Here is a 26,706-nt window from a genome sequence, read left to right as displayed (position 1 = left end):
CAGCTGAAACGTCGGAATTAAAGGTAAAAACAATGAAATTATATCGCGGTAGACCCGTTTGTGCAATTAAATATTCATGTTTTCGTTTGATCGTAACTTTAGATTGCTTTTCCAGTTCATCGACTAACTTGTTTAAATGGCCTTATCAAACAAGACTCGTACTAAAAGTAGTTACCTACTATAACTCACCTTTTTGACCATTATTTCTAGGATCTCCACAATTTTATTCTTTACTGTATCAATAGCGTTGGCAATAACACACTGCAAGGTGTCTTTGCATCTGTAAAATAAAAATGACGTTATTACTAAAATTATTAGCCCGATAATGTAAACATTAACGTAATTCAAAACGTAAACGTTGTTCCTATCACAAAAATGTCCTGTTTTAGGTCCAATAAATTAATCATATCATAACCATACCTATTGCGTAGGTATGCGTAAAAGCTCGCTTATGTATTCTAGGGACACCCCAGACATGAGTGTCGTACGATGGTGTGAGTAAAATTGCACAAAATAAAAATGTCAACTAAGATAAACATTTCAGTCTGCGCAGCGGAAGTATTATACTACCTAGTGAACAAATTGTTAATTTTATTCTAGACCTATGGCGTACCATCACAGAAGGGTCTTTAAATGCTTCAAGTGCAATATGGATCTTTTTATCTGGAATTCCATCAGAAATTCTGATAGAAAGGTCTTTATTGCACATGAAGCATAAGGACCCTTCTTTGATGGAAAGCCACATATGTCCGCCTGGTATAGGATATAATTCCTCACCTTTGCGCTTCAACTGGAGATTTGCACTCGCACAGCCTCTGTATAATATCGTCCATGCCCAACTCTTCTACGAAGGGTTCCAAGCTCTGGCGCACGTAGTCGATGTTGTTGATGGCGACGCACCACTCGGAGGTGACCTCGAAGCGCTCCTCGAACACGGTGCTGACGCGGCCCGCGTTGTCTACGCGGCCGGACATGCGGTCAGAGTAGAACACGCAGCAACGGCATATGTCCTGGTTTATTGAAAAACATTACAAATCAAACACTAAAATAAACGTTATGAATTATTTATCATTCAAAATCAACAACACTTCACTTAAAAGGCAATTCAACCTGTCAAGATGAGGAAAAAGCTCAAAATTTGTATCATATTACCTACTTTGCCACTCTCATGGATAAAATGCAACTTTCTCATCAGTTTTTAAAGAATAAAGTGAGCATTTTCGAACTTAAGTCGTGGAAAATTATTAAGCTATCATTAAGACTAATCCGTTTAATAAGCATATTATGTAAAAATTTTGTCTTAACAACCACAAGCTACTTGTTTTATTTCCTTCATGGACTATAAAAAAAAGTAAAGTCGGTAAATAAACCTACGGACGATAGTAAAATATGAAAAGACAGAGACAAGTACATTAAGTAATACTCACATCAATAATCTTAGCCACAAACGTGTAGCTCCCCTCCACATCAGGCCACGCCAACTGAGTCCAGAAAATCTTTATCTGATAAAATATTTGCAGCGTATCCACAGCCGAACTGCTGTACTTCACGCTACTGTCAATGACAGTTAGTGGGTCCAAGTCTACAGCTTTCTCGATGCGAGTCAGGGCCTTGTAGGCGGCGATGTCGAGCCATTGGGCCACGCCGCCAAAGAACCACCAGTGGAATTTGGATATGGCGTATGAGCTCCAGTCTGTTTCATTCAGTCCTTGGCCGAGTCTGTAATAGTACATTATTGTCGAGGCTCGGAAGTAGCTACTTGCAGGCTGAGGATTCGTTTTAAACGGACGACCTTGGGAGTCCGTTTAATTGAATCCGAAGCCAGCAAGTAGCCTTCCAGCCGAGTCATATATAGTGCTTTTCTCAAAAATGGTGCAAGAAATATAAATATCATAGAAATATTTTACAAAAGTAACTTTCTTACGTATATATTTTCACAGAAAAAAGTAGAAACAATTGAAAAAATTAGCTTTGCCGCCTTTTTATTTTTTTAATAAAAAAATAGAAGTGTATTTTTCTGCCGAAAATACGCCAACCTATTTGAGACAGCTAAATAGTCGCGGTACTAATCATCTGTTTGGCTGTTTAATGGGCATGTGCCTTCATTTGATATGGCCATTTCAACTTTTAAAAAGTTTGGAACTCGACAAATAATGGAATTTGTATGCAACATTGCAGTCCCAAAATCGAGACTGCAATGTTTTTAACTTTTTAATTTTTGACTGACCATAAACTACGCGCTTCGCAACCTATTTTTTAAACGGCAAAGTCGACTTTGCCGTCCATTTTTGAGAAAAATAAATTAATGTGTGTTTATATCATTAGATTAAAGAAAGGCATTTTTGAGCGATCAGATGGCGCGGATGCCAAAGATTCTATGTTCTCTAATCGTTTGATATCATAGGACCCCACTACGTATGGACAAGATTCCAAATGTACCTAAATGTCAACCATTGTGGTAATATAATTAATCGTAGTATCGACCATCGTAATACTTGTAAATACAAATTAGGAGTCATAACACGGTTATACCTAATATGACATTAATATTCATTCAGCGTCACTTAAGGTCACGAGTAGTAGGTACCTAATGTTTATACAAGCAGTACGTAAGGTACGATTGAAAACAAACGCAATAAATTACTGATCTCATTTTTCAATTAAATTCGTGTGCGTGATACCAGTCTGTTTATAAGACTAGGTACTGATTATAAAACAAATGAACACTTACGTCAAAAACCTCTGCAGCGCCAGATACAGCTCAAACAAAGTGGTCCCCATGGCCAGCGGCTCGTCCTCCACCCGCGGCGCGCCCAGCCCCGTGGCGCCGTTGAGGCCCCCCGCGAGGTGCACGCTGCTCGTCGAGCCCTCGCTGTAGTTCAGCCGCTTCAAGCTTTTACACACTTCTATTACTTCGGGCTCCACTAGAGATGCGATCTTGCTCTCGTATAGTCCGTAAAGCGCTTTGGAGTATGGGAAATTCATAACTCTGGAAAATAAAAGGCCTGGTAAGGAGATGTTTTCGGAAAAATTGCTTGCGTCATATCCATGGAATGCCACCGAACATAGAAAGAAGCGCTTTGATCGCTTCGATAAATCGTTACTTCGAACCCTAATATCTCAATGCCGTTCTCTAGTTACTACTACTAGTCTAGTTTCAATAAAATCGTCATTGGTAGCGCAGAATCAAAAAGATAGACAATTCTCTAGTTTTATAAGCTTATATTCTGCCTAAATCCGTAAGCCAAGAAGCTAAGTACTGACTGAGAACCAAACAATAATGTTCTCTATTTTCATTAAGTACTTTGCCGTATATAAAAGTATTGCAGTTACATTGTAAGGTTTAAAATTTTCAAAATACTTACTCAATGAAAACTCTATCATGGTATTCAATAGCTCTCTGCAGATCAGAGCGCACGAGCTGAATCACCCTGATGAGATGCTGCAACCTTGACTCCTCCGTCTTATCCTTGCACTCATTGTTGTCCAGAATATGCACGAACCAATCGGAAGCGCCCTGGATAGCCGCCTGGTTCAACACCTCATGAATCGTCAACCTTCCCTTGTCATTACTCCGCAACCAACCATACACGTTACTAGGAAACAGATCAACGGAGTCGGGGACGTCTAACATGGACAATTTGTACAGTATTTTCATGACTTCTCTAAGTGTTTTCATGACGGTGTTGTCGCCAGCAGTCTTTTTCCTCAGCTTTCTGATTTGTCCGAAGCATGTCGGGAGCAGTTTTTTGGCGCCATCCCAGAATAGCTTGACGTCCTCTTCTTTTATGAGACCTGTAAGACAGACACAAATATTGACTTGAATAAGATTGTTTCTGAGTATTATAGTGTCGCCATCGTCCTGACAAACAATCCTTATCTGGTCATAATCTGTTTAAGTTTTGCAAATATTCTAATCCTTCATGACTCATGAAGGATTAGACATTAACAACGAGAATCAGTACCAGCATTATTCTACAAAAAAAATATTGTTGTACTCATTATAAAAAAAGTTTTTAGCTGGTGCAGATTGTCCATGTTCGATAGACCAGTGGGTCTTATTGTCGGAAGATTTTATCTTTTTTTAATCGCTTTACATTGCTTTTGAACCAAGACCGTAAGCTTGATAGCGTATAGTAGAGTACTCCACTCGGTGGTAGAGGTGGTTTTTCAGGTTGAATCCAGTAATAGATAGATCTCGGACACTACAAAGAAAATAGAATGCGCAAAGGACTCACCAGATTGTAAAGGCTTGGTGATCTTCTCCAACAGCATGTTGAAGAGAGCGAAGCTGAGCGGGTGGTCGACAGTGAGCGAGCAGTACACACTCCACTGCGCGAGCGCGTTCTCTGTGGGCGAGAGACCACTTTGCGCCACATGCTGGGTTAATATGGACTCCGCAGGGCCACTGAAGTTGCCGCACCACCAGTATGGGGCCACCTAAAAAGAAAAAAAGTTATCCTCCGTGAGTCCTCTTAAATTATCTAGATTATAATGACTTTTACACACAAATGTTATCATTCGTAAGCCCTCGCGTCTAACTGCTTAAGACAGACACTTGCACGAATAGTACCTTTTCCGGGAGATACAATAGTTACCTACTCGTTAACCCTACTAATATGAGTATAATGACCAGTACGGATATGATGGTTGTTCTTGTCTACGTGACAGCGTGATAATACGGTGTCCGTCACTTTCTATCTCGCGGTGTTAAAAAGTGACAGTTATTTTATCACATGCATAAAACCATCCATAATATGCCTGCAGTACGTTGTATTTATTACTTAGGTATAGTTAGTTCTCAGTAAACTACAATCCGTAGCTCGGGCTTCGTCAGCGGTTCCTGTAGGTATCTTGTCACACAACAATCAATCAATAATCTTCAAATTCCATTAATAATAGAGAAGACGGGGAAACGCCGCGCCCTGAACATAAGAGGACACAGGCAACCACATTGTTGGACCAATGAACTTCTGCGAGCCGCACTTAGTGGCCATGGATAGGACAAGCTAATCTTCAGGAGCCCACCCTTGTATATGATGATACCTTGGAATTCTCCAGTTCATGGAGTAACATGATCCTGAGCAGATGGCGGTGCTCCTGCGCCGCGACCTGCGAGTTCTTCTCGGAAGAGAAGTTGAGCCGCACCTTCACCACGCCCTGGCGCCGTAGCTTGCTCTTCTTGCTGAGGTTGAACCACATTGTCATACCACTTGCTGGGATTGACTGAAATTGCAAATTTTCTGATTTATTGATTGCAAAATTTCTTATTTGTTGTTGCTTATTTTATGTTTTGATTCATAACTATGTAAGTATTTAATATGAACGATTATTTAATGTGGAATAGGTTGTTTATTTAAAATCTCAGACAAATTCGTGCTTCCGATTTGAAAGCTAACTAGGTAACTCTGATTTTCAAAATTTTACATTTGACCATCTAGTGATCACAAAGCATATGGCGCAGTACTGCACCATTCGTGCCTCCTAGCTTCAGCATTGAAACTAGGAGCCACGAATTTTTATCTCTTTTATTTTCAGTAACTATAAGTAATTTTTCGTGTCTCCGTGAGATACAGTATTCGTTATTATAATTACTCTGAAAATAGCTTATTAGTTTCAGGTATCTTTGTGCACGAAGAATAATGTGCGCGCAAGGTTCCCCTTTGATTAAATAATAAAATCGTTCAACATTACCTTGAGGGGAATGTTAGCCGTGCCAATGAGTTCGTTGTCATGTTTGCCGTAGGAGGCGGTGATGGCTATCTCTTTCATCAGCTTCCGGAAGCCCTTCACCCCTTTAACTTCGAACATCTTGGTCATCTTCTCTTTTACTGTCTCAGCGGGGTCGAAATCCCTGTCGAAATCAAAAGACAGTGTTACTTTAACACTTTACCACGTTCAAATCACCAAATTGCGTAGTTTTTAACTAAATATAACAACATAATTAATTAATGAATAATGAAGCAGGTAGCTCTTCTTAAGGCAATATAACCAGCCGATCAGTGCCATAGTAGCTCAGAACGACTGGTGTAGATTGCTGAATGATTACACGATAAACTCTACACAAAGAGATTTTCAGTTTTATTTTTGTCTTAGGTATGCATCAACAAAATACATCTAAAGTCTGGCAATATTTTATTATTGTTTTAAAACAAGTACCTACGTAATTTAAATAAATATACTTTAATGATGTGTGAGAACTTACCAGACTTCTAAACAAAGAGAATCCTCCTGAAGGTTTTCCCGCATCGGCCTGCCGACAAAATTTCTTAATTGAGCGTTTCTTTTATTTTTTGCCATTTTTGTATATTGTGAGTTGTGAGGTTGAGACCTTTTTTGCCACTTTTGTGTTATTTCTAGTCAGGATCGCGAGCCCTTTTCATCCTTATAGGAGAAAAAAAGTGTCCTAAAATTTCCATATATGTTTCAAACTTTCCTTTTTGTTACCGCCATATAAAGTATATGGGGAAATGGTAACACAATAGGAAAAAAACTCTGGGACATTTTTTTATCCCATTAGGATCGAAAGAGCTCGTGATTCTGAGTGGAAATAACACAAAAGTGGCAAAAAAGGTCACAATATAAAAAAAATGGCAAAAATGGCTCGTTTAACACATTTAAAATATATAAAGCAATGAATAAACCTAAATATGTTAACTCGTTAAAATAACGTCCATGGCTAAAACGGAAACGTTCCAAAGTTGAACATTTGTTTAATTTTTGGCAAGAGCAAGGCCATTACGCGTTCAGCGTGCGATCGTAAAATTACGTCTGTGATTGACCTACCTACTCGTACATTCCCAGTTAGCTAATAAGTATTTATCCAACTGTTTCTGAAGCATTATTTACCGTAATCTTATCGAAATATGCACGGTCAGTTGCAGAGATACCTGACGCTACTTATGTAGGTATGTACAATAAGTGGAAAAGATAACTGACCCTCCCTGTATAGAAACTTGTTGGCAGGGGGCACTTAACTCAGTCATCTCTGTAGCTTACTGTAGGGTAACTTGTTGATCAATGAAACACTAAAAGTTCAAGCCTTTCTATCTCTGGTGTTTTTAAAGTTATGAGTGTGACATTTCGTATGAAGATAAACAATTTCATTGGCTATCATATGGCATTCTTGGTTTCTACTGATCTGTAACAGTTCCTGTGTTATAAGCCTTTTTTTGAAAAATGAGTTTTGTTTCATTGTGTACTTCTGCATGTTTTCAATGAAACACTCTGATTTTTACAGTGAAACAAATGTAATAATTATAGTCTACCATGAAACATCGTTAATAAACATTGAAACGGTGTAATAAATAAGTGACATTAATACATATATGCTTTCACTCAATTAATGAGAAAGGAAAGGAGAAAATAGTGGTAGGCTGAAATTAGTTATTTAAAAGGTTTCCGACATATGGAATCATTATAAGATTACTGAAATATCTAAAAGCGAAAGACTTGTTTCATTGTACACACACCTGAGTTTCATTGTGAATCGAAAATCTGGTCGGCAGGTACGGCATGCTGCGAAAAAGGCGCCTTTTATGTCCACGGAGCATGATTGCCAACTAGGTAGACGCGGGAGGGTTTTGAGCATCTCCATGCTTGATTTCATACACTTTCTTGCAACATAGTGTTTATACACGACTGTTTCAATGTAAGACATGTGTCCTTAACCTTGCCATCAATGAAACATTCAACATATAAGCCATCCTATCTCAGCCATTCCTAAAGTTAAGTATCTTATATTTTGTCATATGATAGACAAATTATTACCAATTTTCATGGTATTTTAGTTTCACAAATTTAGCACATAGGTTTTAATTATTTAAAAAAATAATGAGTTTGTTTCATTGTGTGCTGGTACTGGTGTTCAGTGAACATCATGTTTCATTGTATACTACATAAAAATGTTTCATTGTCAGACTAGGGGGTGTTTTTTTAATCAATTAATAAAAACTGCACCAAAGAGTGAAAGAAATTTAAAAATATTTAGCTCCAAATAAACTTTAATACACATAGAACATAACAAAAACTTAAAAAACGCCAAACTCGAGTCTATATCTTGGTAAAAAATTGCGAAACTTAAATGAAAAAATTTACTTTTGTTGCACGAATTCACAATAATGCTCGTAGCAGCGTGCTCCTTCTCCGAGGCGCGCTCGTGTTTTGGGGAGGTGCTGGGGGTCCCTGAGCCTGCCCTTGCTTGACAGACGGCACTAGCTGGTAACACCTAGTTTCCGAGATATCGTAAAGTTACACTGTGTCCGATTGTTTCAATGTAGAACAACTGACCCTACATCTTTACGTGGGAGCCCGTGGTTCGACAGCTGATTGTACGAGTATATGCAGTTGATTGTTCAGAATTCTACGAACTACTAATTAAAAATAGACAAAGGAAGATTGTCGTCCTAAATTGAGATCATTAGTAAGTAGGTATGGATGTGTAGGTAATTTTACGATACTGGTGCCAATGTAATGATCTAATCAAACGTCTAATATCATTTTGCTGATGCCATTGCCATCCAGTCATATCTATTGATACCTGTACTTCAAGTAGCCATTAGATATTTTTATTCCATTCGATTCTTTTAATAGTGAATATAATGCCAATTTGTGCCATGGACTAGGTTACTATTTATTCGAATACTATTAGGGTGCAACGATTATTGGACCCATTTATTGAAAAAATATTACAAAAAGCACTTACAACAGGTGCGCGATGTATATGTTTATGTGAGTTACCGCCTCGAATAAATTGTAAACGGCACACTTACAACGAGAAATAGTCCTTTCAAAAAGCGTTATATCGGTGCGACGAGTTGAACCTCAAATATTTCCTCCTAGGTCCTTTGGCAACCAGTCTTTGCTTACTTTAGGTACCTACATTCATTCAGGCCTTTAACATCTTGACAGATGATTTATGCAGCGTCTGTAAGCGAGGAAAAACGTCTCTCGTGGCTGTATAAGCCAATGCGGGGCCGGCATTTGCGACCGCATTTATGGCAGCTGAAGCAGGGAGCCATGTCAGCATCATCAGGTGGATTGTGCCTCTTTGCGCGTTTTCGGGCAAGGTCTTGGAACCATGCGTTGTCATGGATTTCGCGACCTTCGCGATGGCACCCCTCCATCCATCGCGATCTGACGCGAGCTCCTCCCAAGTATCCCTATCGATATCAAAAGCGACCATGTCGCGTTTCGCGGAGTCCTTAAAACGCAGCAAGGGACGTCCAATGCGGCGCTTTTGATGCTGTCTGGCTCAACATAATCTGCAGTATAGTAATATAGTTTTGGAGTTTGAACATCAGATATAACGTTACGAACGGGTCGCGCAGACCCTTCGGGCCCCATGGCACCTTGTCTTTGCTTACCTATTTTAGCGAAGTATTTATAACAAAAAGTATACTTACAACGAGAAATACTCCTCCCAAACAGGATTGAGCGTGCTGGACTTAACCGACGTGTTGTACCGGTGCGAGGAGTTGGACATCAGGTATATCGTCACGAACGGGTCGCTCAGACCGTTCGGGTCCTTTGGCACTAAGTCTTTAGCCTCTACTAGTTCCACGTTTAGCATCAGTTCTGGAGGTTCCTTTGAATTAAACAGATATGTTTTAAGCACAAATACAAACAAAAATACTAACTATCAATTACCTATGTAGATTAGGTACTTACGCTTAAACTAAGGTAGAATAGAATACGCTTAAACTTAGTAGGTATTTGTAATCCGCGGCTATTAGCCCGACCCATACCTAATTGGTCAAAGTTCACGCTACGCGAAACTGATTTCTGAAGCGCAGTTGTTGAACTAGACAACACTATGTCAGGCGTGTCAAAACAGCCTTATTTTCTTGCTGGGCCCCTATAGGCATATTCAAATCTTCTACTCCTTAAAAACTGTATGATGAAAGTATTAGTAAAATGTACCCAAATCTTTAACTATTAGTTGTCCACAGGAAAGACCCTAGTTTTCCAGAACGATTATGGTTATGACCAAAGTGTAAAAGTATTTACAGTACATATGGTCCTATTTTCCCGCACTAGTGCGTAAAATAGCACTTTTCGTGCGTATGTCAAAAGTTTAAAGGGCCATATGTACTGTAAAACGTTGTATGATACACGTGCGAATAGGCAAGCAACTCGTGTCGATTTAAAACACTCCCTTCGGTCGTGTTTTAATTTATCGCCACTCGTTTCGAATTTCCTCTTTTCCGCACTTGTATCGTAAATAACTATTTTATGACGATTATGACGAAAATCTAAATCACCTTAGCTTCCGCCTGTGTAAGGAGTTCCTTGTGCTTGTCATTAGAGATCTTGAAGGCGTCTTGAATATAGGACAGCATAGCCAGCTGCCCCGCCTCGCAGCCTACGTCACATCCGCCGACATTGTGCAGGATCTCATATAGGATTTCCAGGTAGAGTTCATCGATCTGGAAAAACACTGGTTTTAAAGTCTGTATCTTTAGGTATTTAAATAAAAGTAAACAAAATCTACCCTCAAATGGCTCCTTATAAGCCAGTTGAGGATAGATGAAAACGTTACACGATCAAATAATGTAGGTTAAAGCCAGGTTGTTCAGTGACAGATCAAGACGGTTTTGTATTTGGTTGGTTAACCAATAAATGTTATAACTACCCGAAAATACCTAAAGATACAGAGTTTTTTTTATCACTGATAGGCGAATCGTTGTTTAATGTTAACTGTGTGTATTTACTTTGTATGCAAAGTGGAGGTCGAGGTAAAGTAAACTAACGCATGAAAGTTGCATGTTAAGGATAAGAATAAGAAATTTCGCAGTACAACCTGCTTCAAGGAACAAATGGGGAATGGGGAAAACCCGTCACACGAAATTTTCATTGGTTCCTTTTTGACTACACGAACCAAACGTTTACTAATTTAAAAGTTGTAGCACGTGAAAAGGAAACTGAAGTATCGATTTAACCCATCTAGCATTTAATGCTAAAAATATACGCGTAAAAAAGAGTTGTATAAGAATGTATTCATGGAATATCCATTACAATTATACCATAATTTGCTAAAACAAAACATAAGGCACTTGTCCCACCGCCGACGATGAGCGATAAGCGAGTAGAACGATAAACTAGAAACGAGTGGGCGAGCGGCGAGAAGCGAGTGTTAGCTCCAATAGTTTTGTCGCTCGGCTATAGGCGAGTGTTCGAGTGCGACGGGCTATTACTCGCGTCACTCGCTCGGGCGGTGCAGCGTAGCCGAACACGCAGACTGATTGGTCTCGCAGCTTGAGTTCTAACTACGAAGCGAGCATCGCCGAGCGAGTACCGCTGAGCTAGTTTTATCTTATCGCGGCGACAAACTAGTAGAGCGAGTGTTCTCGCCGGCAGTGTGAACAGCCAGCGATGAACTATTAATATATGTGTCTCTTTTACTAACACAGGATCCTAATCTTTTGTTCGTTTCTTGGGCGAGAAAATCGCCGATAGTTAATCGCTTGCTCGCTCTTGGTGGGACAAGTGCGTAAGTCGTACCAAAAATTCTGGTACGACAAAAAAATAAGTTTCCTTAAAGAACACTACTGAATACATACATACATCACTGGCTCAGTGACCCAAAGAGGATCTTGGCCTCTGACACAAGACAGCGCCACTACTACACTACTGAATAATTGAATAATATTTTGTTTAGTGCACCATTACAGCTTCATAGAACTTCAGCAGTGTAATTTGTCACAGCTGACACGCTAGTGGGCCACACGCAACCCACTATTATTGGGAATTACTCATTGTCTATCAATTTTAAATACGAGACTAAAACTAGGATGAACTCTCGCGTCGACTGGATCACCATTTAAAATGAGAGTAAGAATAAAATCTTTCAGTACTTTTTATATGCCTTCTTTATCAGAATTAAAATTATGATAAAAAAATACTCAATAAAAAACAGGCTCGAATTTTTAGTGCCAGTAAAAAAATAAGGACTCGATTATTAAAGTTTTTAATGTCAGTAAAAAAATAACGTCCCGAATTAATTCAAACGTAAGACCCTTTAGGGTCTCTTATAAAAATATTATACCTTAATAGCTACAATATTTAAAAAAAGGCACTGTTTCTTTTAATTTTAAAATATTTGTATACTATATAGGTATTGGCAAATAACATACCGAAGTGTCGTAATAATATCGTAACTTCATAGACCTTGCACCACTACGTTCCTGACACTAGACTTCCAGTTCAGCTTTTTCCTGATTGAAGGGGTAACGTTACTACGATACGGGAAAAACAAACCACGACAATGCGGACAATTGTAAATGAGCGCACTATTGTGAAATACGGACGTAGGCGGTACGTCCCGAAATCGGTGGGGTTACTGCGCCGTGGGAAGGGAGCTATTGATCTAACTACCACCCAGGCCGTGTTTCCGTTGCCTACCGAACGTAGGCGCATCGAACGGTCAGGGGAACTAGTGTAAAAGGGACTTCTAGATCAGCAACAATCACAACAACACAAATAAACTTAGTAATTCTATGTAGGTACCTACCTAATGTGCTAAGAGTTTTAGAACTGGAGTCCTATGACTTCTGAAGAGCTACATTTAGTTTGACGACAGTCAGAGTCATGAGTACTTACAGAACAGAATTTTTATTTTGGAGTGTTACTCAAAAGGAGCTGAGTCCTATAATGAGGACCTCTTCCTATATAGACGAAGAGAAGTTAGAATCTTTGTAAAGAATCGTTATAAAATAGTATTTTTTATCAAAACTATTAATCATAACACAGTAAGTGAAGACAACGCGCGAAATTCGAATCTAGAAAGGAGAAATACAAGACAAATACCAACAACTAACCCCTTACACAATAGAGTAGCTTATTACTTAGGATCGGTTGCAACAAACCGTAGGTATGTTACCGTTACACTGTTGGAAGTTTCATAGTTCACTGCTGAGTGAAGTTGTTTAGTCTGTCAAGCGCAGTTGGTGCAACTGGCCCTTATACTGGTTAGATTAGCCTACGGTCGGTAAACGACTGGAACAACACCCTAACGCGCTGCTTTCTGTTAGCCGCTCGAATCACCCCAGACTGTCTAGCACTGTACATCTCAAATGAACCGGGAACCTAACTAGATGGTTCTCAAGCCAAATCGAATCATCAATTCATCAGAATGTGACTAAGAACCGACTGTTTCAAAACGCACATAGCCGTCGATGAGACGTCAGGAAGGTTTCGTTTTTTCTATAAAACAATAGACAGTTGGCCTAATGTAACTTATGCAATTTTTATTTTTTCCTCATTCCAAAAAATAATCTGTAAGCTAGCTCTCCACCTGATATGATCGGATCGATCTTTAGGCTGATATGATGAAAAAAATGACTCGTGTAGGTATGTACATATATAATTCTAACTTACAACAACAATATCATGCCATTATTACATGAAAAATAAAAGGAACCTCGACACGAAAAGAAGAAGATTACATGATATTGTCATGATTAGAAAGGTTTTAAGCTAACTACTACTTTGTACCTAAGTAGTTATTTTTAAAAGTTTTAGCGAATGTACCTATGTAAGCTTAAATATAAGATGAGGTTTTCCTCAAGGCAGTGGAACTGTTAAACATGGTAAGAAGTGGGAATCCCGTCTAAATCAGTTGACTGTATTATATGACTAACCAACGCTTCTATCTAGACCACAAGAACATAATTCAGTTATAAATTAAACAAATTTTGCATCATATCATTAAACATATAGCTTATGTATACCTACCTAATAAGTAAAAACATGAATATCACAGCAATTCATTCCATTATTCTCATATGCGCAAAATATAATAACCTGGAGCCTATTGCATAATAAAATAGGTACGTGCTTGTATTTTGTGGTTAGGTCACCAGGATCAATGTTATTGCGAACGTTAAATGTTAAAAAGTTGGATAAGTAGGTACTAGGTACCTATATAACTATATGTTATGCACTTTTTAAGCAGCACCTTACACTTCAACTAATTGCTATTTACAACTCGTAGGTAGGTATACATAGGTACCATAACATGTAAAAACCGCCAACGACCTAGGGTAGGTAACCAGCTTAAGCAAGTATGAATGAATTGCAGATTTTGTCAGGTTATTTAAGCAACAGTATATCAGAGAAAAAGATAACTACTATCTGTAACGGAAAATATAAATGTAAGTACCTATCACTATTTTTGTTTACACAACGAAATAAATTAAATGCAGATTGTGGACTTATTAAGGCACAATCAAACGTAACTATAATACAAAATGTGGAAATTAACTAACATATCATATCATATCATATCATATATTTATTGCATCCATGGTAAGTACACAGGTGTTACATAGGTAATACAAAGATGTTTCACATGGGCCCTGGTAGGGCACGGCAATATTCTTAAATCTAAGGATTGGGTTTGTATGTATGTAGGTACCATTAACAATATCTTATTTCATTTTAAATTAATAAATAGTTGTAAACATTATATAATTTTTACTAACGTCAATAGCAAATGATCAAATTATATGTCACTAAAAATAATAAAATTAAATATTCATGCTTAAAAAAATGTTAGGTGCTTACAGTTTATGTCAAAAATGTCAATTGGTATATAATGTTAATTTAAAACTAATTATTAAAATTCAAAATTGAGTCATGTCTAATAAGTATACTAAAAACTACATAATAATTACATTTCATCTTCCAAAAAGTCATTCAGATTATAATAGCATTTATTGATTAAGAAGTCCTTCAACTGCTTATTGAATAGCGTGTCTGATGTTTGCAATTTAAGGTTGTCGCTGATTTTATTGTAAATTTTTATTGCCATCATGTTTGGGCTTGATTTATGTAGCTTTAGTACAGAACTTATGGGTGGCGCCAGGTTATTCTTAAATCTACTTTCAAAACGTCGAGGACGGTCGGCAATTTTTGGGAAGAATTCCGGGTATTTCCTGACGAACTTGCAGATTTCTAAAATGTAAATTGATGTCAACGTCAAAATTTTGTATTTAATAAAGTAGGGTCTGCAATTGTCGGAGTATGTAGTGTTGGCTAGTATTCGTACGCACTGTTTTTGGAGAACAAATATATCGTTTATGTCAGTACTGTTTCCCCAAAGAATTATCCCATAATTGAGCCATGAAGAAGCATAGGCGTAGTAGGCAGTCAAAGCGCATTGAAAGTTAGTAGATTTTTTTAGTTCTCTAATGACATATATAAAACTAGACATTTTATTTTTTATTTTATTTAGATGTGATTTCCAGTTGATATGAGAATCTATATCTATTCCAAGAAGGGTAAAAGCGTCTACACATTCTAGGGTTTGTACATTGAATGATATATTTATATCTAATGCGTCTTTTTGGTAAGGCCTGAATTGTATAATTTTCGTTTTTGTAAAATTTATGTCTAAGTTGTGGTCAGTGAGCCAGTCTGTTAGTTTGGTCAATGTATTATGAATGTCGCTTTGGAGGTTTTGATCATTTTTGCATGACATTAACACAGAAATATCATCCGCAAAAAGTACGCACAAGTCATTCAGGATCATTGGGAGATTGTTTATATAAATTAAAAATAATAAACAGCCGATACAGCTTCCTTGGGGAATTGAGTGTTCGACTACTTGAACCTCCGATCTTACGTAGTTGATCATACCTGTTTTATTGTCATTGTGTTGTATCTCGACATATTGTTTTCGGTTATCTAAATATGATGTAAGCCATTTGTGCGCGGTACCCCTAATTCCTATTTCATGTAGTTTGTCAAGCAGTATTTTATATTGCACCCTATCGTAAGCCTACGACATATCTAAAAGAATACCAATTGCATACTTTTTTTCGTTTAAAATATTATATACTTCCTGCATATATTTATAGACGGCTAGTCTGCCCTCGTAGTGAAGAATGCAGTAATCGACAAAATTACGATTTTGACTTTTTATGAAAAATAGCATCGGTGAGTAAATATCTATCTATGTATATTTTTTTTAATTTTTTTTAATGGTTGTAACATAGAAATTTAGTTAATAAAAATGCAGTATTTGGTCAAAAAACATTTCAGATACAAAAATAAAATGCAGCTTTTACATCATACTTAAGTAAAATGCAGTATATATTGGTTTACTGCATGTTGAAGCAACGTAATGAAATTTATCTACCGCGCTAAACTAAGGTGAAACGCAGCAAGTGCATTCGCTGCATTTTACCTTAGTATAGCCACAGGCTCGGCTTGTCGCTTGGGTCGAAACTGCAAGTAACACTAGTAAATTAGTCTGTGATTATCACTTATCGGGGAGGTCGTTATTTGTTGTGATGCTTAATTTTATGGATTGGAATTAATTAACTGTTACCTGGGTAAGTGAAGTATATATTTTAAACTATGCAGGAGTAGGTAGGTATATGAAATTATAGTCCGTGTCTTATAAATGAATTTTGCAAATAAGTGAGTGCTAATAAGCTAAGCTAAGAATTAAGAAGTAAGTAACGATATTTGCATTGAAAAAATTAAACATCAAGTAATGTGTGTTATTATCATACATATACCTACCAACTAAATCGCAATTTCCTGAATGAGTGTTGAGCTGTTTTGTGACATCAACCTTTGTTTTTTTCTTCATACATGTTTTTTCTTCTTATCAAATCTAATAAAATTAGATATAAGTCAGAACAGTAGAATTAAAATATGGCTTATTTAGTTATTTAGTACCTACTTACACAAATGCAACTGACCAAATTGATTCATACTACCTACATTAAACAGCAAAAAATAGAAAATAGAAACTAGACAAGGTTTTCAACCTTTTGCTGCTGTATGGCATGAAGCTGTAGCTGGGCGTAAACAAGAAGATATTATTAGTGCTTTCAAAGCATTTATATTTAACAAACTGTAAGAATGTTGTTATATGGGCAGACAACTGTTCAAGTCAGAACAAAAACTGGGCCTTATTTACTTTTCTCGTCCAAATTGTAAATAGTTCTGAAATTGCTGCAACATCTATCACTATAAAATATTTGGAACCTGGGCATACTTTTATGTCGGCTGACAATTTCCACCACCAAGTTGAGAAGCAACTGCAAAAAGTAGAGAAGGTGTATGATTTTTCTGACTTTATTGACTGCGTGCAGTTATCCAACTCGAGCAAAGTCACAGTAACTGCAAAAACTTGTTGATTAAGCCAACTACATACCTGATCAGTTTGTGTTGACTTTGCTGTATTAAAAAAATATCAATAAATATATAAGTTAAATTTTTTTTTTTATATACAGATTCATATTTTTTTATCACAGTAATGAAGAAAATATACTATAATATATTGTTTTGAACAAGCCAATTTATTATTTATTTTAATAGTAAATTTATTATTTCATTTCTACATTATATAAATCAAATATACATGTGGTGTCTTATGTTTTTGCTTCATTTCAACCATAAATAATAATTATATTAAAATCATCTTACTAATATGAAATGCAGTTTTATATGTATACAAGATATAAATGCAGTATTCAACACATGTACTGCATTCATAATATGTATTTTTAGCAACCTCTATATACCAATATACAAGGATATCCTGCAGTACTCGACTTTAAAACCAAATTGTCGCACAGATTGTATTCGTTAACTAAACAATACGAAAGAAAGTACTACCTTAAGTTTTTATAATGATATAGATATTATAATTTTATCTCCTTTAATATAAAATTTCACAAAAAACCTTCAATCACTAACTACTAAGTACAGTCGATCGGTTCCTGCGAAAACCGTTCTGACTATCGTTAAAAATGTTGTACTTTTCGCAGAATGAGTTTAGGCGTTTACACATGGCTAATTCAAAGATTTTTGAGGAAGCAGGTAATAAAGCAATCGGCCGGTAGTTATTAGGATCGGTCTTAGGGCCCTTTTTGTGGATTGGTTTTATAATGGATGTTTTTAGTTGATCGGGGAATATTCCATCAAAAAAGGATTGATTAACCAGCATATAATAAGGCAGTGTCAATTCGTCAGCGCAGCTCTTTATTAGTTTAGGCGGTAATTCGTCGATGCCGTAACTACTTTTGTTTTTTAGGTGACGTATAATTCCATTCATCTCGCGCGGCTCGACCGGTTGCAAATACAAAGTGTTGAGTGTGCGGGGTCCCGGCCGCCCGCGCGGCTCCTCTCCCCCGGTGACTCGTCCGACTGATGCAAAAAATGTATTGAGTGCATTAGCTACCTGTTTCGGGTCTGACGTAAGATTTGTGTGGATCGCAAGTTCGATATTATGTCGTGTTTGTTTAGCAATTTTGTTGGTGCGTTCTTTTATTATCCTCCACATTGTTTTTGAAACGTTCTCGGTTTTTCGCATTTCTGATATGTATTGGTTCCTTTTTGATTGTTTGATGGCTCGCTTAAGAAGTTTTCCATATTGTTTATAATGTTTGATAAGTACCGGATTTTTTGTGTATGTGACTAGCGTTTTTAGGAGTCTTTTGTTATTGCACGATTTTTTTATTCCCTTTGTGAGCCAGTTTTTCTTAAACTTTGATTTTACATTTATTAACTTTTTTGGGATGCATCGATCAAGAATTTCCTTTAATGTAGTTTCAAAGATGTTATAATTTTTATTTATGTCATTGTTCGTGTCAAGTTTTTGTGTCCAATCTATTTTTTGTAACTAGGGTTGCCAGATCGAAAGGCGCTATTATCGGGAAACAAGATCAATCTTTCGGGATTTTGGGACTTAGGTCGGGAAAAAAAATACATTCAAATTAAAGTAATTGTATTAAAAACCACGATATTTTACCTTATTGCCACTTCGTCAGCTCGCTCGCTTGACGACAGTTCGGAACTTGAAATTATTGTTTCATAACTTGAAGCTGTTTTTCGGGACAATTTTCACTTTGTCGGGAATCGGGAACACGTGCTAAAAATCGGGAGAATCCCGCCAAATCCCGACCATCTGGCAACCCTATTTGTAACTCTAGCTTAAATGTTGAAATATTTTGTGTGTTAAAATGTCGTTTGTATATTTTCCACGGGATGGTTTCTTGTTTCTGCTGTTGAAATGTAATGTGTGTATTTATTATTGTACCTTTATGATCAGAAAAACCGAGATCACGCACGTAAGTATTTAAGGTTTTATCTTTAAAATTGGTAAATATCAAGTCCAAACAGGTTGACGAGGAGTTTGTAACACGCGTTGGTTCTTTTATGTGTTGTATGAAGTTGTATTCTAACATGCAATTCAATAAGGTTGAGGTATTTTTATTTTCCTCTAAAACATTTGTGTTCAGATCACCGCCAAAAATGACTGATTTATTATTATATTTTTTACTTAGGCATTCTAGGACGAGTCTTAATTGAGTATAAAAAATATCATTACATTTATTGTTCCAATAAATTACTACGAGGAGAACATTTAATCGAGTGAGTTCTATCGCGGCGATCTCAATAACATATTCTACAGAATAATCCACGATATCCTTTCGTTCCTCGTACTGCAGGTTTTCTCGCAACAATATGCAGACATCATCATCGCTATCGCTAATTGTCGTTTTTTGTGAATGAGGCTTCAGTCATTACATTTATTTAATTAATTCAACCAGTAACGTGAAAACTTTGGCTTCGTTGTAGTTTTACCTATGATCCGTAACAGAAATATTGCTTACGAGTCTTACGACGCAAAGAAAAAGATGTCCTCAAATACCCACAGTCATACACTGGATCAGCAGGCTGGTCTGCCGCTCCAACAACTCCTTCTTCACTCCCCTGAACTTTGTCCGTAAAGTCGCCGTCCCGTTCATTTTCACACTACACACTACACATCACTGAAAGCTCAAAGCTAACTGAGACACAATCTTTACAATAACTTATTGTTTTGAGTAAGTCCCTCGGGACATGAGTCAAGAGTCCGAACCCGATATAACTCAGGTGGGACTCCCCGATGCACTGCGGCCGAGACCGAACGGGACTCTGGATCGCACCGCACTACCGCCAAATTCTATTTTTGCAACGGCAGACGTATGAGAACTCAAAGGAATAATAAAAAAATGTTTAATTCACTCTTCGGGACGTCATTTTCGAGTGACGACTTCATTCTTTAACTATTTGTGAGGTTTCCGCCTCAAACTGTTATTTAATTTCCTCAATGATTTAGTAAGTACCCAGTAATTCATACCTACTTCATAAAAAGCTTTAGAGGTTTAGATAACAAAAAGTTTTAAATTCAATTAGCTACCAGTTGCTCTTAAGCCTCATGTCAAATGCAAACTCATTTTTTTTATAATATCAACGAGACAATACAAATTTATGTAAACGAATACATAATACTAAATTAAGTTGAAAATAAAATTGGTAAGATGGTTGCTAGTGCTACCCTATGTCTATCCGAAATTTCAGCTTTCTATTTCAAACTATTCCCAAGACAGACAGACATTATTCTTCAAGGGTTGCGATTTGCGATTTTCAGTAGGTACGGAACACTATTAAATAGATAGAGTCCGTAAAATAGTAACGGATACCTATTACAATCGAATCCAAATCGATTTGCTCATAGAATCTGCCTAATAAATTTGAATGATAGATTTACTCTACTCATAATGTAATGTCTAGATAAAATTTAACGGGTAGGCTGTAACTGAGCCCGTAAAGCTGACATCAAGTACTAGCTAATGGATGATATCGATTTATGTATCATTTCCTGATCATTTCAATTACATGAATACGCCATAAACCATTAAGATTTTTTTATAGGCGCGATTTATTTAGATTTCTATAGGCATTCCAGAAGAGTGGAGCGATATGTAAAGCATAAAAAATCTTTTGAAAAGGTACTTGAACCAAATGTGTATGAGTTAAACTATGTTTTATTGCAATGTAACGTTATTACAGAAACATTTTGCAACAAAACTACATATGTATATCAATATTGTTAATTATATGTATGTAAATAAACGGGTCAGTAAAGTATGATTTAGGTATTAACCTCCTGAGACCCAGAAGCAATTGTTTTGTTTTTGAAATTGGAACCCTTAGTTACACAATAAAAGTTCAAAATAGATTTTGGAATATGTACAAAAAATTATTCGCAGGGACTTAGGAGGTTAAATTAGATAAAATCAAATCGACTCTACCACAATTACACTTTTACACGAACAGTAAAAGTACTTTACACATTCACACATTGTCAATGTGTTGAAATATTTCTTTTTTAACAAGCTTTTATTAGGTCGACCTGTATGTAACTAACTATGTAATGGAATCTATGGTAACTAATTTAACCATCTTCCAAGGATCGTAGCGTCATGAAAATTGGCAGCTGTATGTAGTTCTGATAACAATACAAAATATGGTACTGTCGAACTGATCTGATGATGGAGACAGGAGGTGGCCATAGGAACTCTGTGATGAAACAAGGCAACCTAATTGTGTTAGGGGTTTTTAGAATTGTCTCGATGAGTATTAGTTGTCTGTCGTAAGAAAAGTACAGTCAGCGATAAAAGCTTAGTACCAAAAAATAATAATAATAAGTTTATTAGGTTCGCACCGGTCGCAGCTGTATCTAGTATTTTATGTCACTATGAAGTTTCACTTGAATAGTTAAGTCCAAAAATGATGAAGAATATTTTTTTTATCTTCATCATTTACAAAAGAAAAGAGCATTTGGCATACATAAATATACAAGTTACGAGTATACCTGTTTTAGTATTTGCATTATCCAATCTCACATTCAGCGGGCTCAGATGGCCTACCGCGAACCACGTTCGACGTGTTGCCTCTCTGTCGCACTTGTAAATTCGTACGTAAGTGTGACAGGGAGGCAACACGTCGAACGTGGTTCGCGGTAAGCCCTCAGCATCAGCACGGTTCCATTTTTATCGACTATCCCTATGCGCGTCCTTTTCGCACATACATACTTGTTAGAACGTGACAGGCATGGTGACAAGGGATAAAAACGCGACCGTGCTAAGCCACCTGAATACTCTGCACTGTGTAGTCTTACAAAAAAACTATTTCAGTGTTATAACAACGGCCAAGGTTCCTGTTTCCCCGCAGCACACGTGCCGAGCGATTTATTTATTTTATTCGCCACTTGGTTCGCGTATAGAAACTACCAAGGATTGTAATAACAACTGTTTTATTTACTGCAAGTCTTCTACTAGCCTCATGAAGTGTCTGGCTACTTGATAAGATTGTGGTATGTAGGTGATATGGTAGTAACTAGGTAATAACAACCTCTTGACAAATACAAGTATTTCTACAAGTTGGCTACAACCTACGACTAAACAGTCGTGACGCTAAAGTCTTTCGTCATGCAAGAATACCCATGGAGAGATTATCTAAGAATTAGACTAAATACACACAATCTGAGAGCTATAACGAAAGTAACGACAAGAACTGAGATAAATACCTAATAAGGTCAGGAAACTCGAAAATTAGGATGGTACCGAAATGAGAAGAGCTACATACTTACCTATACTTACATAATACAGACAAATGAACATCGAGAAAAAGAGTTATGAAACCTACCACCTACATAAATATCTTATAATTTCAGTGATAGGTACTTTGTTGCTAGTAACAAAGTAGGTACCTATCACTGAAATTAATAAGAACCCAATTAGGTTTTAATTTTCTCCTATTAGTATATTCCTAAACTGTTTTCATTAAGAGGGGCTTTAAATAGGAGTTTAACCGAAACATTCTGTATTAATTCAAAATTTATCGTAACATTTTTCCTGTCCACACATCCATTATTATTTATTTTTAGTACAAACACAAATTAATCTAGATTTGGAAGTTCGTTACCACGTGAGACTAACATAAGAGAAATAAACATAACTTAGACATAAGTAAAATAAATGATCAACTCTAAGAATAAAATTCTAATTTCACGAAAAATAACTCAACTCCTAGGTTTGAAATTGCGAATGCTCGTAAAGTACCTAATGCAACTCTTGAGCCTCGGCAGATCTACCAGATGCGTAATCTAGACATTACACTAAAATAGGTCTGCCGTTTGAAAACAACCAGATTGTTAAGGACTTGAGAGCGGATACATTTACAAATTGAAGGGATCATAATCAAAGCAAATGTTGTTTTGTTTCTGACAATAGGAAAACTGATATTAGAAAGATAACATATATACTTATTACTGAAGTGGCAAAAAAAATTTTTTAAACAAAACAAGTAGCGATTTACAGTGCAATTATATGTAAGTACAATACCTACGTATTCAAATTTTCTTCATAACATAAAGTGGTTTCTTATCAACTTTTAAATTATTATTTCAAATCTGCACTGTAGGTATACCTACCTAGTTAGACAAATAACATTACCCGATAATATTGTGGAAAAGTAGTTGTAATTTGTAGTAGTTGTCGGTATATAGTAGCGGATATAACGGCCTTTTGCGACGAAAACGAGCCTTTCTGAACTGGTAAGATAAAAGTTAATCTGATAGACGGAGACCTAGCCCTAGAAAATGTTCACAATTTCTAGAGCAACGAAACTACCCAGTTAGTTTGCTGTTGGTACCTCCTATATCATTTCCCAAGCGGTTTCGTTACTCTCGTTATCATAATCATAATAATCACAGTCATAATAAGACAATCTATTAACAACTGAATATCAGTGATAATAAAATATGGCCTCAACGAAATGCTTGTAATATTAGTTGTAGTTTGTTATGCAATAGGCCGACGGGCCTATTGCATAACAAACTACAACTAATATTACAAGCGGAACTCCTTTTCTAATTTCACTTATTAAATAAGGAGTTCCGCTTGTAATATTAGTTGTAATAGTTTGTTATGCAATAGGCCCCAGTAGGTATACTTATAAATGTGAGAACTTGTTATAGTCCAAGCAAGAGCTCTGCACATTTTCGGGCTCAAGACGCGAGAGGGTTACTGTGCCGAAAGCGGATGTTTGGAGTGGAGGACAAGCAAAGCTCCTCTATATCCTCGGAACTCAAGCTGACTGTAGTCACGGATCCCAAGGTCTAGTCTAACAACAGTCGAGCTTACATTCGAGACAATTTGTATCGTGAATTCTGTGTTCACAATGCGCATGGCGCCCTGCCAGCTCTTACTTTCGTCCGGCTATTTTGTCAACTTCCCGCCAGGGCCGCTGAATGAACACGTCATTAGAGAATGCTCTCGTTTCCAATGTCATTCCCCTTTGGTTTTTATTTGATCTTAGACCTAACATCATGCTTCTTTTAAAATATCCTTGGAGAGTGCAAGCACCATATGTAGGTAGATACCATATCGTGGGAGACGATGACATGCAAAACCTACCTAGTGATTATTCTGTCGAGAACAAGCGTGTACCTATCTAAAATAATTGTTATTGCAAGCATCCATAAACCACACTGGCATCCTTGCCATCAGATGAGAAAGTACATAGGTATATACCACCACCTACCACCATCGTGGTACAAAAAAGTCATAATCATAAATGAGCGAAACCAAGCTCGCATATATGCAGCGTGTTTACATAATGCCGCCATTAGGAATGCCACGCGCGTAGGTGTTCCACTTACGCCACCATTCCTATCCTGAGTCGACTCAATGTCTAGTTCAACGATAAAAACAAAACTGACCGAGATATCCGCTTATGATGCCATTTAGAATGCTGCGCGAGCCGCGTTCTTATTGCGATTCACGTCAACTGGGCTGAGCGTCTCAGGGTTGGAGTTCTTACTCGATTCCCCTGTCACGCCATGGCTTAACAGCATCTGTCACTTTCTCGTATAAAATTGGGCCACTGAGTGCAACCGGAATAGATACCGAGCGCGAATGGTTCCGCACCTCTTCGCATAGATGAGAAGGTCCTAAAGTTTCACCTTGAAGATGACCACCTCAACGCGACCTGCTCAGTACAGTACTAGTAGTCAGTGTTTCTTTGCAGAAAACTGCTAACAACGGTGAAGGCGGTCGCGCAATGCCGAAATACAAAGGTTCAGCATACCTTGGTTCTAGAAACCATGCATGCATGCATGGAGTCGCCATTTATACCTACAGTTAAATCGTTACTATTTGTAGGTATGTAAGTAGGTACCCATTCTGAAGCCAATGCCATCACAGTTATCTTTGTTAGATAAACTTTATGGTTCAAGTAAATATTTTTTGCCGTAAACATAATGTATAGGTATTATATAATAGTTTTGACATAAAGCGTCTGCAATCTGCAATCTGCAATCTGGAGGTCGCGGGTTCAAACCCCGGCTCGTACCAATGAGTTTTTCGGATCTTATGTACGAAATATCATTTGATATTTAGGTACCAGTCACTTTTCGGTGAAGGAAAACATCTGAGGAAACCGGACTAATCCCAATAAGGCCTAGTTTACCCTCTGGGTTGGAAGGTCAGACGGCAGTCGCTTTCGGTAAAAACTAGTGCCTATGCCAATTCTTGGGATTAGTTGTCAAGTGGACCCCAGGCTCCCATGAGCTGTGGCAAAATGCCGGGACAACGCGAGGAAGAAGATAATAGTTTTGACATATAGTCTCATCCGCTACCTACTATTGTTACAGAGTGTTCACGAAAAATACAGCCCAAGAAATAGCGCGGCAGTCAAAAACGGGTTCGTGGCAAACTGCTTGACCATGATATGGTCAATGGTCATGTTACGTAACAAGAAATAAAATGCTCGGCCGAGTCGGATGATGTGATTATTAATAGCAAATTATCTCACACGGTTGATAAGGAAGTAGCGCGGTAATATTCTAGTAGAAAGAAGTTGAGTTTTAGGACTAAAACTATTTAGTTGCAAAATCTTTGCAAATTAGGTTAGCTTGGTCCGTCTCTAGCTAGGAGACCAATTATAAGTTAACCTTACACCACCTTACACTGGCCCCACAACCTCAAATCCTACGAACTCGCGCACCCCATAAGAATCACAGCCAGCTAAATATAACTATGTTACGTTAGATACGGCCCTTTGCTACTACGTCACTACTCTATTACTTACCGAATCGTTGATACTTTTATTGACAATCAAGATAACATCCTTGAAGTTTGTTATACTTTATCTATTGTTCATCAAATGGGCCCAAGAGTTTCTACCTACCTAGACTACATAAACAAACCATTAAAGCAAGCTATTAAGGGCACCGTGTTAACCCATTTGCTATTGCTTAGTACATAATTCAAAAGATTCATGAGTAACGGACGGAAACGAATTTATAATGTTCTCAGGCAAGAGCCACTTTGTAGATTGCCCATTTTATCTTTATGTCAGTCAAGTCTCATTCCAACATTAAGCCCCCTCCACACTCGTGCGCGAATCGCGGCGCGAAGCCGCGAACGCGAGTCTGGAGTCGATTTCGCATATCAGCGAACTAGACTCCACACTCGCGTTCGCGGCTTCGCCCGCGATTCACGCGCATAGTCTGGAGGGGGCTTTAGGTATGGCATTTCGGTCTTACAGCATCGGTAAGTATCGGGCAACGCAAAAGCATTTTCACTGCCTGCACTCTAAGGTGCCTACTAACTGCAGCTTACTAAGTTTTCTTTTGTCTGTGGTTTAGGTACCTACTGTACTTATATGTAGGTTATCTACCTAAACTCTAAATCATAATTAGATTCCAAAAAAAGTAAGACAATGTTGCCACTTTTTACTAGCGCGTCTTGTATTTATGTAAAAATAAGTAAATATATATAAGTACTTTTTTAAATTGTAGGCGTAAAATTACCAATAAATCAATTATCTTAGCGTATTTATTTATAAAAAGGA

General features: G+C 37.4%; 2 protein-coding genes across 10 annotated transcripts in view; one reads left to right on the top strand and one right to left on the bottom strand.

Moving 5' to 3' along the window:
• Positions 1–26,706, top strand: part of LOC134794343 (ATP synthase subunit s, mitochondrial) — a 242,433-nt gene that overhangs the window by 4,761 nt on the left and 210,966 nt on the right. The window lies entirely within an intron of this gene.
• The window catches only part of LOC134794321 (protein unc-13 homolog 4B), a 76,805-nt gene that overhangs the window by 8,449 nt on the left and 41,650 nt on the right, over positions 1–26,706 (bottom strand). For 6 of the 9 annotated variants that reach the window (XM_063766092.1, XM_063766094.1, XM_063766095.1 and 3 more), the window contains exons 3-13: positions 10,263–10,427; positions 9,405–9,586; positions 6,206–6,253; positions 5,695–5,854; positions 5,047–5,226; positions 4,239–4,440; positions 3,366–3,795; positions 2,732–2,989; positions 1,428–1,719; positions 778–1,010; positions 190–280 (exon numbers count right to left, since the gene is read on the bottom strand). In XM_063766092.1, coding sequence (XP_063622162.1) covers positions 190–280; positions 778–1,010; positions 1,428–1,719; positions 2,732–2,989; positions 3,366–3,795; positions 4,239–4,440; positions 5,047–5,226; positions 5,695–5,854; positions 6,206–6,253; positions 9,405–9,586; positions 10,263–10,427 — 2,241 coding nt within the window. Of the gene's footprint in view, positions 1–189; positions 281–777; positions 1,011–1,427; positions 1,720–2,731; positions 2,990–3,365; positions 3,796–4,238; positions 4,441–5,046; positions 5,227–5,694; positions 5,855–6,205; positions 6,254–8,771; positions 8,777–9,404; positions 9,587–10,262; positions 10,428–12,134; positions 12,254–19,676; positions 20,071–26,706 lie in introns of those variants that run through there. The other 3 variants (XM_063766099.1, XM_063766100.1, XM_063766101.1) reach the window with 3 other exon arrangements.

This window comes from Cydia splendana, chromosome 10, assembly GCF_910591565.1.
Source record: "Cydia splendana chromosome 10, ilCydSple1.2, whole genome shotgun sequence".
NCBI classification, from domain to species: Eukaryota; Metazoa; Arthropoda; class Insecta; order Lepidoptera; family Tortricidae; genus Cydia; species Cydia splendana.
Note: the sequence above shows the minus strand (reverse complement) of the source record. Positions and strands in the feature narration are given on the sequence as shown.